At 31.0% G+C, this 15,700-nt stretch overlaps 2 protein-coding genes across 8 annotated transcripts in view; one reads left to right on the top strand and one right to left on the bottom strand.

Annotated features, from left to right (window-relative positions):
- Positions 1 to 9,597, bottom strand: part of LOC141461113 (uncharacterized) — a 33,729-nt gene extending 24,132 nt beyond the window's left edge. For 5 of the 6 annotated variants that reach the window (XM_074141816.1, XM_074141817.1, XM_074141815.1 and 2 more), the window contains exon 1: positions 9,444 to 9,595. In XM_074141816.1, the coding sequence (XP_073997917.1) occupies positions 9,444 to 9,506 (63 nt within the window). In that variant the 5' untranslated portion in view covers positions 9,507 to 9,595. Of the gene's footprint in view, positions 1 to 9,443 lie in introns of all 6 variants that reach the window. The other variant, XR_012462612.1, reaches the window with a different exon arrangement.
- Positions 1 to 15,700, top strand: part of nsl1 (non-specific lethal 1) — a 68,874-nt gene that overhangs the window by 1,065 nt on the left and 52,109 nt on the right. Inside the window, exons 1-2 of one of the 2 annotated variants that reach the window (XM_074141821.1) lie at positions 1,661 to 2,016; positions 2,280 to 3,771. In XM_074141821.1, coding sequence (XP_073997922.1) covers positions 2,579 to 3,771 — 1,193 coding nt within the window. In that variant the 5' untranslated portion in view covers positions 1,661 to 2,016; positions 2,280 to 2,578. Of the gene's footprint in view, positions 1 to 1,660; positions 2,017 to 2,279; positions 3,772 to 15,700 lie in introns of those variants that run through there. The other variant, XM_074141822.1, reaches the window with a different exon arrangement.

Below are 15,700 nucleotides of genomic sequence, written 5' to 3'. Positions count from 1 at the left end.
ATATAAATTAATTTGAGAATGCTATAAGAAAAATTCTTCAGCGGAAGAAACTTCTTTTTATCAATTGTAAACTTTTTTATTTAAGAATGTTATTTTGCCATATAGAAATTAGCTCATTAGTGAAATCTAGATCTAGGCCCTAATTTCATTTTTTATTTCTTAAATTACCTTTAAGCCCCAAATATTAAGAGTAAGATAATTATTTAAGATTTCTTAAAGATATTTTCTGGTTGTGTAAGTAATCGCCTATTTTTTTAGGCGGGCTTAATGCCCAACTACCGTTAGGTTTTGGTTCTGTATTTTGCTACATAATATTGAAAGAATCATCAGATAATAATACAATACATATGTAATAATATAATACCCATAATAATAATAATAATAGAATAATACTGGGTTCGAATCCAGCTGCTGGCACTTAGATTTTCTCTTCCTAAGGAGCTTCTTACAGCTCACTATCCGGTGCCGGCAGTGCACTGCAAAAAGCTCCGGGTGCCAATAACCTCCAGATGTTGACGCGCTTTAAATGATGAAAAAAAATAAAATAATAATATATTAAAAAAGGCGGAGGAGTCTAGCAGCCGTTTTAAGCTTTAAAACGTTTCAATTCACAAAATCTTGTAGTACAAGCTTCTTAAAAGAAATAGAGACCAATTCTCATTGCATCTTTTAATTCCAGCAAATTGCATGGTGTATTTTCATTAAGGTATAGTTATTTTAAAAGTTTATTTCATGTTTATTAAAACTGTCCAGCAGGACAGGATCGTTTAAAACTGCACGAAAAAGCATAACGTTCAAAAACCCCAACTTTTTTTTGTCTTTTTCTATAAAAGATAAAATTCTCAAATTTTCTTTATAATATAGGGCAAATCCTCCTTTATATTCATATATTTGTCTTAGTTTTATTAAATTTGTGAAATATGAAATTAGAAATGTTTATTGTGGGCGCTATGACTATTTTGCTCATTTGGAGGTTTTTCATGCAATACCTCATACCCAAGTTAACTTCATAATGTTTCGGACTTTTAGATTTATGAGTATGAGGAAGAGATATTGTTCATTTTTTAAAGAATAAAGACTAGGTAGAGAGCAATCCACCAGTTTGACCTAAAAATCCGGGAAACATACTGAAGTTTAATCAATTACCTAATATAAAATAAGTAAAATAAACCATTTTGTTATATTATTTTTCTTCTAGTATTACTCGCAAAAATTAAAGCTAAAAATATTTGTAAGTGCCCTGTTAATAAATTTTTTCAGGAACAAAATGATTTGTTTATTAGAAAATTCAAATCTCATTTTGTCCTGTTTTGATACTTTTTTATTAGTATAAACAATTTTTTTATATGGCACTTGGTTATAATTTTTTTACTGTTTAACTATATACTCATTACTGTATATTCAAGTTATCAAAGGTGAGGGCTTTTTTTATTTTTTTTTTTAGTTTTTACAATTATAACAGTCAAAATTATTTTTAAGATTTTAGATAGAATTTCTTATTAAAGTTTTTGAAAATTCACTAAAGAATTAAATTCGTAAATATTTGACAATTTACAGTTGTGTTTTAATAATTACGTTTAAATTATACTATTGGAAGTGGACTGTTTCCAGGCGCAGCCAACGAGATAGTACCTTCTGCGCAGGTCTTTGAGTGCTGTGGTAGTTTGTGATCCTACATTCAAGTGTGATACTTAAAATTTCTAAACTTTAAATTTGTTGGTATAATTATTCTTAATGTATTAATAGTGTCTTTGTTTAAGTTAAATATTTGTTTTAACCTTTGGGTTTTATTTATACAATGTTTAATGGATTTATGGATTAGATTTGAAGCACTGAATTGACCTGCGTAGTAGACATTTTAGCCTGGTTCATCCTTGTCGTCAATCGTTGTTTGGTCTGCGGAACCATTGTGTGTACCTATCTAACAACGCCATTTAAAATAAAAGGTTTTATGTGATTTCTTACGAAATATCAGTTGTTGTGTTTTTTCTTCAGTTGGTTTTTTTAAGTATTCAGGTAAGTTTTCCTTGATTTAGTTTCTATTAATTCCGCCCATTTTGTTTTTTGTCGAATTTACGAAAATGATGCAATGATTGTACTGTGGCGCCATAGCTATTCACGCTGTGAATTAAAATATTATAGGGCAGGTTAATTTAGATATTTTTCACAATTAATTTTCTGCTCTTAAGCCAAGAGCAGTATTATATAGGAACAATGTTAGATAATTCATAACATAGGAAGTATATGCCAGTCTTACTTAAATGTATTAATTTTTTCAGTATTCTGTTGTGGATTATGAAGAACCTCGCTGGTAGCATCGTTTCCTGTTGATGTGCGCACGTTGCTGTTTCAGCGTCTGATGTTTCAGTCTTTGTCAATACCATTCAGTGAATAAGTGATTTGTGTATTTAGTGTTAAAGTGCAGTGTTACTAGTGTTTATTTTGATATCAAGCATAACCTTTATCAGATGAATTTAACATTACTGTGGATTAGGAAATAGTGATTTAAAAAATTAAAATTATTATGTTAAAAGTTAGTGATATACTACCTATGCTACTGAGCAAAGCCCATGAATGAATGGGACTAAGGTACGCCTCTTTGAGGCATCCAAATGTGGTTGTCATGGCACCAGCTTTGACAGAGACGGCACAAACACAAAGCTTCCAGTTCGCTTCTTCGCTTTCACTGGCTCTAAAGGAAAATCCAAAGAGGCGAGAAGCAAGTATTCTCTCAGATGTCATTTCACATGCGGGCATGAACGGACACTCGCCGTCTAAAACCTATTCTATCAATGGAATCGTTAAAAATTTAAAGACTCAAGAGTTCCTGCCGTTACACAACAGGGGCGATGGGGAGATCGAAGGAGGGATAGATAAAATCCCACAAAATATGCTCAATCATTCTGGTGGTCTTATGATGAGCAATAGTTTTCAAGAATCGGGTGCAATGGGGTTGCAGAAGTCAAACAAGAACGATGGGGAAAAACCTGCAGAAATGGATCAAATGTTTAAGAATCTTGTAGTTGCTAATGAGGACTTAAATACTAACGAATTAGGTCAAAATGTTGAGGAAATTTTGGAAGCTATTTCAAGTATGGAAAATAATGTACAGACGGGGGGTGAAACTATGTTTGAATTTGAAAAGGAGTTATTTGATGTTGATGTTATGAACATGTGTGTAGATGAAACTCTTGTGGCTGTGAATAAAGATACGTTAATTAAGGAAAGGATTGAAGAAGCCAGAACAAAACAGTTTATGGTAGCTAGAAAATGTGACTTTTTAGCGAGAAGATTAAAAAAGTTGGAGGCAAGGGCATTAGGAAAACATGTTGCAGATGAAATAACTGGTCTCATTGAGTATTCAACGTTTCTTTTAGAGCTTCAGTCGCGTGGTAGGGTTGAAGGTTCACGTCCGTTACCATTGTCATCAATGTCTTTATTTATGAGACAAATGGATCATTCTGCTACACAACAGGCCAGTGCATTAGCAAGAATATCTAACAAACAATTTAAGTATTTCGGTTCTGGTTCTTCAAGTAATTCCTTAGTTTCTACATCAAATGGAGTAAGAACGCCTATCGCTGGTTCAGTATTGCCTGCATATCCACAAGACGTTATTCAGGAAATTGACAGTGTGGCAGGTGAATTGCATACGCAACTTTACAAGGCCCACAAAGATATAGATTCTGATATCACTGAAAGCAGTTCTGGAGGAGAGAGTGCCGACGAACTTATTCCGTATACCAATCAGTACCAGCATCCACTTTCCATGTGAGTTATTTTTATTTACTTTTTTATTAAACAATAATTTTGTCCCATATGTTTCAACAGTATTTCTAACTAATCGTTAAATCGCACTCACTCACAAATACTTTACGGTATTCGCTTATAGTATGTAACATTTTTAAAAGCTCTTAAAATTTTTATTGAATATTCCATCTCTAAATTTTATTTTATCACTTGTAATAATAGAGTGATAAGCTTGGCCTCAAAATTTAGAATTTATGGTGAAAAAAATCATTGAATATATTTTTAAGTTAAACTTTCAATCCTGGAAAAGTTCATAGTTTATATTGATGTTTATGTGCTTTTGTTTTAAATTTCAAAACCTTTATTGCACCCCATATTTTTCATTCCTAATGCATGACAGGTCTTGCTCCACTAAACTATAACAATTTTTCACTCATCGCCTATAGTTTAAAACATCGAGAGATACTGAGAGATATGGCAACATAGTAACGATACCCTCCCGTACTCAGTGTTGCCAAGTTGTTCGTTCCAACTCACCCAGCTTGCCTTTTAGCGGTGCCCTCTTTGAAGCTCTTTTTGCCTTAGTGTTTGGTTTTGTTTATTTTTTTTAAATAATGTATAAAAGACAATGAAAATTATCAATGTTGGACCTTGTTTTTAATTTACAAAATGGAGAGTAAATGTCCTTATATCTTTAATGTGTAATTTACATTTATTTTATCCTTACGACAAAACCACGTGGTTTCAAATATTATAAATATACCGCATTTTTTTATATTTATGTTAAGCTTTTGAAAGATGTTGTACCCATCGTGACTAGCCCAAGTAGTCCATAGGAAAATATTCATTGCCAACATAATAAACTGTGGGGCAATTTATAATAATCTAGTGTTTTAAAAAAAATATGAATATTTCAAGAGTTATGCCCTTTTATAATGAATACAAATGGCCAATTCTCAGACACTATGTCTACCAACATCAGTAGTATTTATTAGCTTAGCCTTAGATAAAAATCATTATTGCGCTCTTTTTGAACTTTTGTTGAGAGGAATGATCTTTTAGTGTTTTCGTTCCGTTTTTGACGTTATCCATTGCCACTCAGTATTAAGAATAAATGAACCTTCTTTTAATCTGTCCGGTAGGACAGTTTTTTAAGGGTTGTTAAATTATTAATATTGATTTAAGAGGTCAGCACCTGAGTCGGTGGGTTTTTAGTGCTGGCTTTCAGATGGTGTTCTCTTATCGCCAACAAGTGAATAATTATTTTAAGAAAATGGATTTACTGACAGTAAAAGATCAGTCAACATCTTTGTTAAAAAATTTTTCTTGAAAAATCGTTCCTTTCATTTTCTTTATCTTGGAAGCGTATCGCTTACTGTGTAAGATGCGCATATAATTTTAGTTTGAAATATTTTCCCTGAAAAAATCTTAATGGAATAATTCTTAGGAAAGATTAGGGTTAAACTTATTTTCGCTTTTGTTCATTTTTGTAAATTTAGTATGCTCACCAGAGTCGTACAATCTTCATTTGAAATTTATTATTTTAAGAGGGTTCTTGGGAGCTAGCTTGCCCTATGGACATTCCTTATAAAGAACCTTTTGAGTTAATTATACTGTTACCCTCATTTTTTAAATAAGGTGTTACATAAAATATGTTTAAAAAAGCGGGAGTTTGATGAACTATTTTAAGTTTACAATTACATATCTACTTTTTAAATGCTGTCAATTGTGTTATGTTGATGAATTATTGAGAATATAGTGATTATATTTCCTCATAAATTAAACTTTCTTTGAAAATCATATTTCGACTGAAAACTAAGAACAAAAATATGTTTGTAGATGAATTAAAAATTTATTATCTCCCTGGCATTTTTGTTGTTTCCTCTATTGATTATTGATTTTGTAAATATAACCGCTGTTGGCTTATGTAGTCATAGTTCATCTAATAACTTTTTTTTCTTTTACTTTATTTCTTGTTTTAAAAGAAAATGACGGCTTCTTGTTCACTTTCAAGCTTGTTTTTACTTTCCGGATGTATTTTCTTGAAAGTGGCTCTTTTTTATCTTCGTAAACTGCGGATACACATTATTAATTTAATTTGTTATTTCCAAGAAACTGCAATTTTCGCCACTTATATGATTGAATAAATTATTTTCGGAACACCAAGCTTGAAGAATAGTTAATGGAATGTGCCATTTTGTAAAAACAAAATTTTAATATATTAATATCTTGAAAATTGTTCACTATATCGGCAGGATTATCGCTTTTATTACATTTTTTGTTCTTTTTTTTTTGTTTTTATATAATCGTTTCTGTAATAAAAGGCCTATTTAAGCTGGGACTACATATTCTAGGGGAGGTTTGGCTATTTTCGTTTTTTTGCCATGTCTTTTTATGTAGTTTATGTAGTAACCATTCGAATAGTTTGAATAAAATATTTTTTTTAAATTTTATTTATTGATTGGAAAAATTTATAATTTTAAATTTCCGAAAACTACATACAATCTCTTTAATATGCTTTTGATTAGTCAAAAGCCCTGTGTAGTTCCACATTGTAAACTGGTTGACTAATCGCTATGTTCCAGTGCTACCACCTTACTCGTTTTTTTCAGTAGTTTATTTTTGTAGAAAAATATTCCTACTTGTCCACTTCCTTACTGTTTACTTGAAATTAGTAGTATAGAGATTTTGTCATAATTTTTAATGGAAATCAGTGATTAGGAAGTTCTCTAAACAGTGAAAAAGAATTGTTTTAGTGCATGTTTATTTAGGGTGAGAGTTTAATTTGTCTAAAATTGAAGTCCTAAGGATGCAAAGAAATTTTGTTTTACTTTTTAGTTGTAATATCGCTCCCCTTAGGCATCTTAGGTTTTGCCAAAATTATTTTTTAACATAAGGGCAGCTTTATTGATAGCGGCAAACAGAATTAGTAAATGTTATTTTCCTTTTACTTCTACAAAGAAATGTAAGAGTGGAATTCTAAATTTTGGTTTTTCTGAACCGCCTAATTTGGTAACAATCTTTTTGTCTATGTTAATTAAATAATAAAATTAGTTATTAATTATTGATTTTCCAAAAATCCGCCATTCTTTTGTGTTTATTCTACATTATTAACAGCAATCCCATTTAGGATCAATTTGTTACAGCTAAAAGAATTTAGCTAGGGAAAATAGATTGTTTTCAATTCAAAAAGATTTTATATTCTTGCGAGAAATATATTTAATAAAAAAGTAAAAAAATTTTATTGTAATCACGGAAATTATGAACCGTCATTTCAGATATACTCGTACATATATATTTTGCGGAGAGGGGTTTTAGAAATTATTTTATTACAAAACAAATGCGTATCCAAGAAGTGATCACTGATAGATGACCCGTTTTGTGTTTATCGTCGTATTAATTTAACAATCATCTATCGCGGAAATTGATTACTACTGACATTTTATGTTTACATATTTATACAAAAATACACCATATTGTACCAAAAAAAAAAGAAAAAAGTATTTTATTTACACCATTCATGTTTACTTTTGAAAGCTGTTTCAACTTTGGTCTTTTTTTTTTATTATTTTCATAATCTTTTAATTTTAGTGATAACCTTTTTTTCAGTTTTTTTTTTAAATAATTCCTTCTTTTGAAAGTTTCGTTAACATTTACAGTAGTACCAACTTTGATAGCAATTTAAAAAAAAAAAATATTGCGCAATCAACTAATATAAACAACCTTGACAGTTGTGTTTGTATGTTTGCAATGTTTCGTGTTAGTGCGTTTCATTCTATCGAAACTTTTCGTTTTGACATTGTAACCAATCAAGGCCACATTACTAAATTTTTCATTAGCTTACAAATTTTAGTACTTTTAGTCACTTTATAGCCTGTTAGGATATGAATTTTCTGATAAACGACTTTTGAGTTTATCTTCTTAAAAGTTCTTTTATTTATTTTTCTTCTAAAATCGCAGCTATCCGATTTTTTAGACCTAGCTTGTAATTTATTTTGTAATTGTCTAGTTAAAATTGAATTTTATTATGAATGATTTAAACCCCGTTTGTTTTTATTAACAAATCCAAGTGGGCTGTTGAGTAAGTTGAGAGCCTTCTTTTGGACCGTAGTTCCTGTGTGTTTGGAACTATTCACAAACCATAACAAAAGACATTTTTTACATACACATTAAAATTCATGATATTATTTTTCTTGTGTATGGTTTTAACTAAGTTCAAATTTTACATGTACAGTAAATTAGTGAATTTTAATAATAATATCCAAAATTGAGGGTATTTTTTCTTTTCGGGAGACGTTGAGTTTCTTAGCGAACGTTTTTTTTTTTTTTAAAGTAAAGCCTTTCGTTTCTTATTTTTGTGTTGGGTTTGCACCAAAAACAATGATTTTTGAGGATCTCTGAGTTGTTAGTTATGGAGTACAGATAATGTTGGCGAGAAATTTAATTTTTATAAATTGGGGAATTTTTGAAAACTTTTGAGAATTTAGTCAATTTTTTTCGTATACAAAAATTTTAAATTCAATAGTTTAGGATTTCAATATCATAAAGTAAGTAAAAATTGAATTGAAATATTCTTTATGAATTATTCAGGTTTGTTTTAATTATTTTTATGTAGTTGTGTGTCATCATTATTTGATAAAACACTGGCCATGTTCGCTGTTTATTTTTTCGATATTTGTTAAAATTGCTGTTATTTATTTTGTGTACTAAAAAAAAAAATATTTGTTTCACTGTTAACGCTACAAATTTATTCTAAACTGATATTGTTTTGTAAACATTGTATTGGTATCAATGATTGCTAATTTGTATCTACTTTGTTTACTTAAAAGGTTCCAATATTCACTCTTGAATAAATGTTTATATTTTTCTTCATTTACCCAAAACTTAAAATTTTGGAATTCCAAGATTATAACTTCGCTTATTCGTTAAGAATAACTCTTTTATAGAAGGGGGCACATTTTTGTTATTTTGTCAGAAAGTGCTTATTGCAGCATCCGTAATAAGAACTGTTCCTTTTTGAAAATTACACATTCTAATATCTTGCTTTTTAATGGAGTCATCTGATTCCTATAGATTAAAATCCTAAATGGTACAACGAGTTTTGATTTAAAATTTGGTTTAAAATTGCGTTCTTCAAGACATACACACACTACGGCACATTATAACGAACTTTCATTGGAAAGGGTGAGGAGGAAGGGTATAGTTGGTTATCTTTAATTGGTTGATCAAGTTATTTTCAAACTTCAATCGTTGCTCATATTAAAATGGAAAATTTTTCTAAAGTGACAACTTTTTTTATAAAATGCTAATTCTTGTTTCTAAAACTACTTGCAATCCTATTGGAAACGCTATTACTAGTTCAAAATTAGTTTGGTTATTAGAAGGAATACCATAAAACAATACATTTTTGCACAGCCTTCTAGAGGGTAATAAAGTACACGACGACTGCTACCAAATGTTTAAAATATATTTTCGTAAATAATTAATGCAGAAAAATCGGAACATATCAACTTACCGCACAAATATATAGTAGGCAACTTTTTATTGGAATCAATTAATGTGGTTTAAAACGATATTCTAGTACATTTTTTAGTCTTTATAAACAATTACCAATATATTTTACGAATTCTGGTGTTAATTTGTACAGTTTGTAAACAAAACAAAAAAATAGTATTACTGTAAAAATTACTTACATGCCACTTGATAGTCCAATCCTTGACATTATGGTAACTGGGAACTAGGTAAAAACCTCGCATATTATTAGAATATATTACACGTTTTTGGATCTGAAAATGTTCTTTAGACAATTTGAATGTATCCTCTTTCGTCAGCAGCTCAAAAACACGTTAAATCATCAAACCACTGTTACTAACCAACTGAAATTTTACAATTTTTAAATTTAATATTTATCATCTGGTTATAATAATTTTTGTTTATATTTAGTGATAAGATTTTTTAAGAAATAATTTTACTGACTTTTACTTGATAGTCAGTAGCCAATTAAAAGATCTATTCTGTCCATTGTTTTATTAGTAAGGGCTAGCAGCTAGCTGTGTTCAATCTTGGAGATTTCCGCTTTGCAGTGTAGAAATAGAAAAGAAATTTATTATTCTGGGACAATTGTCCCCTAAGAATAAATACAGGAACAAATAGAGACCTTAATAAATAAATAAATATTTACAAAAAGTGAAAATAAAAATAGCACAGAAATAAGGAAATAAATTAAAACAATTAGAATTTCGGAGGAAGCTGAATAGAAAGGGAGATAACTGAATAGACGGGATTTAAAGATAGATAAGGTAGGAGCATGGCGGACAGATGAAGGCAAGGAGTTCCAGAGAGAGGTAGCACGTATTAGGAAGGACTTGTCAAAGGTACGGTGTGAGGGAATATAGAGATCAGATGAGCGAGATCTAGTGTTACGGGAATGGATGGAGGATTTAAACTTAAGGAGTTGAAAAATATAGGATGGCCTTTGAGACTAGATGACTTGAAAAAGGAAAGAAGCCAAAAAATACTGGCGGCGATAGACAGGAAAAAGCCACTACAACTCATTGCAGTAGTGCGAAATGCGAGAGTCTCTGGAAATGCTGAAAATAAATCTTATGAAGCAGTTCATGGAGGCGCTTGAGCTTAACTTCAATATCACCAGAAAGTCCGGCCATACACTAAACAACCATAGTCGAAATGGGGGAATATAAGAGAGGAAATAAGAATATAAGAGGTGTACTGGGTAATCTGCATAAAACAGTACTAAACCCAATCAGTGCAACATTATTATTTATCTAGTGGGAAACCTTATTGTATGAAAGACACTCGAGGCCCAAAAGAAAAGCGGTATAGTTGATGTTATTTGTTCATTATAGGATACTACTCAAACCGTGTTCTTAATGTTACACTTGAATCAGCCTTGATAGCTTAGCGAAGATTCAATTGAGTGTTTAGTAATTCACCTCGAAGGACACCAAATTACTTAATTGTTTTCCTAGTATGGAATCTTGCGGATGAAGGACTTAAAGGAATTGTTCTCAATTTCTTTTATTTAATTTGAATGGAAACAGGTTACCTTCTCTTATAAGAAAGACGTTGGATATCAAAATTACGACGGAAATATTCATTTTGGTTTAGTGATTGTAAGATCCAAATATACCAGTAAAATACTTAACTAGGAAAAAAAAAACTCGTGATTGGGCTCGTTGCTATAATCCCCAGTTCACTGAAAATACTACTTACCCATCCATATATCATACTTTAATACCATTTTACTGAGTGGATTTTTCAAATTTTCTCAAAAATCTCTTTTATGAGTTTCCCTGAATTTTGTATCAACATGTTGTGCTCTTTATTTTTTTTTTTTTTTTTTTTTTTTTTTTTTTTTTTAGGAGTAAGGAATTTGGGGAGAGTTGGAAGTAGATTTTCCTTTTAATGGTCTTGTTCAATTTAATGATAGGTTTCAACAACTTTATATAAACTTAGGATGGAAGATTTGCGAGGAATCGGTCAAATAAAACAACTCTCCTCTTTGCCAACGTTTCGACAAGTATATTGTCCTCTTCAGAACCTGAATATTACAAATACAAAACAATATACAGAGTCAGTAACATAGAAAAAACGGTAAAAATCAGTAATACAAAAATAAACAGTAAAATACAATAAATTCATTATAATTATTGAAACTTACGTGGGCTATGCGGGTTGGTTGAGTTTCAGAAACTAAGAGCCAGAAATGGAAATGCACGTATATAGCGGGACTTACACGGGAATTTTGGTAATTACAATTGGACAGATACAATAGACTAATGTCAACAAAAGAGTAAATACAATAAATATTGGGAAATTTCTTTAAACAACAAAAACCGTTAAACACAAAACACAGGAGAAACCAAATTACCCTTATGAACTAAATAACAAATAACCAAAAGATTTGAAGTAAATTTAAAAAACCCAGCAATAATCAGGCACAAAATTTGGATATATATTTAGTTTTTTAATGATAAAATTGTAGCAGTTAATTTTCTCCGACAAGGTGTTAATGTAAGGGAATTTAGCCAACCGCTACAATTTTATCATTAAAAACTAAATAGATATCCAGATTTTTTTCTGTTTTTTCCTTTGTTACTGACTCTGTAAATTGTTTTGAATTTGTAATATCCAGGCCCTGAAGAGGACAATATATTTGTCGAAACTTTGGCAAAAAGACGAGTTGTTTTATTTGACCGATTCCTCGCAAATTTCCATCCTAAGTTTAACAATTTGCGGTCACGAAACCAATATATTCAACTTTATATAGTCTGTGAGAATAACCTTTGAAATTTAAGTAAATTTTATTTGATTGGAATGGAATTTTTTGATTAAGTTGCCTATGAATTCACGCTTGAGTCTTATTTTGATTTTGTACTTCTCATTCTTATTGTCTTTACTAAGTAAATTTTCACATAACTAATTTGATTTGTTACTGAGTTAGGAAATATAGCAGCCTTGTATTATCCCTCCAGTGTTCAGTACTACCAACTGTTTTTCATCGCTTTAATCATTTTTTTTAACTTAATTATTAGGGAGTGAAAAAAAAAGATAAAGAATATCTTTATATCTGTTGTCATATGTGCAGTAGGTATGTTAGCTGTTAACTGTCATCCAGCTATATTTTGCAGGTTTGAACAGGCAAGCCTTTTGAACGGACGAGGTCGATATAGGGAAGGAGGCAGCATTATCAAGGCTGCCTCCCCCTATCTACTCACCCCCCCCATTTCCTCGCTGTTTCTCCCGAACGTTCTCTTTTGTGTGAGACACTTTTAGGATTTCATATTATTGAAAGTGTGAACTTCCATTTTAGAAATTATAAAATTCCATAAACTGAAAATCATTTTATATAACTTTACAGTTAGTTAGGTCTTATATAATTTTTTTTTTTTTTAAATATTTAGTTTTCTAATTATTTTACTATTACTTTGTATTTTGAAACAAAGAAAGAATATCCTGTTGCATAATACTTTAGTCACAATGAATTATATTTCGAAAGGTTTCTGAAGAATAACCTCAGAAACTTCGTCTATATATATTTCAAAGAAGGGGTCCTACTGTTTTATTTTGAATTTTCTACATTCGCCAGATTCAAAATGTAAATGAGAAATACGTTGAATTTTAATTCTTTCAAAATGGGACATTACTTTTTTCTGCAACCATGTAGGAATGTTCTCATTACTCAATTAAAATCAGCTGTGTAATGCCCAACTTTACCTCACTAGTAGGGAAAAATTCCCATTAGTGTCACTTTCCTCACAAGTGAGTGATAAAACTTTATTGTGCTTCCTTGATATAAGAAGTTTTGTTATTAAATATTTTCTGTAAAACTTTAATAAGCTTATTTAACGTAACTAAATAATTAAAAAACGAATATTAAAAGAAATAAAATAAAAATTGAAAGGAATATAGAAATAAAAATAATACTTTAATAAATAATTAGATATTTTTAATTATAACAGTTAAAAAGGTTATAGTGTTACCTTATAGAAATTTAAAATGGATTCTAGTGATTCCTGTTTAGTTTTTTTTTTTTCTAGTTAATAACCCTAATGGTTGCAGAAAAAATATAATGTTTAACTCGAGTGTAAAGTATTTTCCTAAGGCTGGAAACATAGTGGAACGGCGAGCAAAGCGGCGCTGATAGCGAAGAGCGAAGCGGCGAAATCAAACACAAGTAAACATATGGGACCGCGCATAGTGGCGAGCAAAGCGAAGATAGAGCAACTCTAATCTATTTCTAGTTTTTGTTTTTGCCGCTTTGCTCTTCGCTATCATCGCCGCTTTGCGCGCCGCTCCACTATGTTTCCAGCCTTAACACTCGGCAATTTGCACTTACACTCGCCTCGCTTCGCTCGCTCGTGCGTGCAAACCCTGCCTCGTGTGAGGAAAAGTACTACTTTCCACACTTGTAAAACTAAATAACTATTATTAACTCCTTTTCTCATGCTAATGGGCGGAAATTGCTACTAAGTGAAGTTTCAATACTTTTAAGACTTTACTCTTAAAATGTTAGATTTATTATCATTTATGGTTTCTACGTACTGTAAGAAAAACTCCTGTATAGGCTATAATTTAGGGAATTGCAGTTAGAAAAAGTAATTTTAGGTGTTTAAATTTGATTTTTTAATTATCATTTTGATCCGAGATTTTTGTTTATTTTCTCGAAGGAAAAAACCATTTTAATACGGTGGCGGGGGTGCTGTGACGTCACACGTCGTATAGTATCTTTCTGTGTAGTAAACATTACTTAGTATTTTAGTAAATGATTGTAGATTTAGTAATTGTAAATTTTAACAAAATTTTAAACTGTAAATTTGCTATTATTAAATGTTTTGTTAGTATTCAGATTGATGAATAAAAGTTTTACATATACATCTTTTCTGAATATATAAAAGTTTGGGATAAGGAAAATAAAAACTGGACCCGTTTAGAGAGGAACAAAAAAAAGTTGGTAGAAGAAAATATGGCCGATTCCAGAGAGATAGAAAAAAGGAGCGATTTGTAAATCTAGAGTATAATTCAATGTATTCCAAAAAGGGTTTAGTTTATTCAACTATTATTCAATACAGTTTCTGTTTTACAACATAAATATTTATCATGGTTACTACGTTCAAAATCGTAGCTCTTAAATAATAGACAGCCTACATCTAAAATTGAAACATTTTATTCAGTGAATAGAGGAGTGAGGGGTGTGGCGTACATTTGGTTGGTTGTGTGCCTGGGAATGGACCAGCTCTTCTCCCCTTGCTTATACAGCCCCTTTTTGGTCGATTGAGGCACCCGTGGATTGCACGCACAAAATTGTAACCCTCAAAATGTTTTTGCAATTGTTTAAAAACCATATTTTGATAAATCAGTTTATAATAATAATTAATATTTGATTTTCTTTTGCGTTTCTCACTTGAAATCGGTTTAAATAATAATAATAATAATATTTTGTAATGAATTCTATGTTTATTTTGTAAATTCAAGGTCCGTTCAAGTTGAAGGTCTTCTTAGAGTCTTTGTTTCAGTTTGGTTTTATTGTTGTTTTAAATATTTGGTACTGGTATTGAATGAATTCTTAATATATTCATTATTAACCCTTTTAGTACCGGCGAAAAGAACGTGCCTAAGCGAACAATACCGGGCCGAATTTGCAGAAGTTTGCGAAAATGCTCGTAAAAACGAAAGTAGAAGTGATATTTACAAAATATAAAAAGCAGCATATTCGGAAATAAAGGGAGAATAAAACGATACGAATTGTGTTTCATTATTTGTTGAAAATCATAAGAATAACATGAACATAAGACTTAACAAAAATCGTACAAAAGTGATTTCTCTTTTTCAAATGGTAATTGCACATAAAAAAAAGTCATAATTTGGTCATAGCTCTATATACATCTTTTAGTATAATGTATAGACATTATTATTGTCAATAATTCGCACTAATTCTGCGTCATCCATGTTCGTAACAGGGTATAATTTTTTCAAAAAGGTATCAACAAAACTGACAAAATTTTCTACTGCTAATTGTGTCTCTATGAAAACTTTGACGGTTTTTGAATACTGACTGCACGTTAGAAGGATCAAGAAAGACTGAAAAAGATTTTAGGCTTGCCGAGTCGATGCACGCATGCCACTTGAATACTCCGATAACTATCATAAACATCATAAAGATTGCGATTACGGTCCAGAGAAACTATCCCGTGTCGACGAATATCCGAGGGATATCCCGGGTCCCGTTTCTATCTTATCACTCTAACATATACAGACCCGCGGCACTAATCAGCATAAAATATTGTAGAGAGAGCGGAAACGGGCGAGGACGGCCGTACGCCGAAACGGGGGACCCGCTAGTATAGCCCGAGTCAGTGTGACCTGCGAGCCGGAAGTTCGTCACGGTCGTCCTGGTGTCAACCTGGTTGAGAGAGAGACTATTCTTAGT

This window comes from Rhodnius prolixus, unplaced genomic scaffold (genome assembly GCF_049639745.1).
Source record: "Rhodnius prolixus isolate KJV_2025 unplaced genomic scaffold, Rpr scaffold_6, whole genome shotgun sequence".
In the NCBI taxonomy this organism is placed as follows: Eukaryota; Metazoa; Arthropoda; class Insecta; order Hemiptera; family Reduviidae; genus Rhodnius; species Rhodnius prolixus.
Note: the sequence above shows the minus strand (reverse complement) of the source record. Positions and strands in the feature narration are given on the sequence as shown.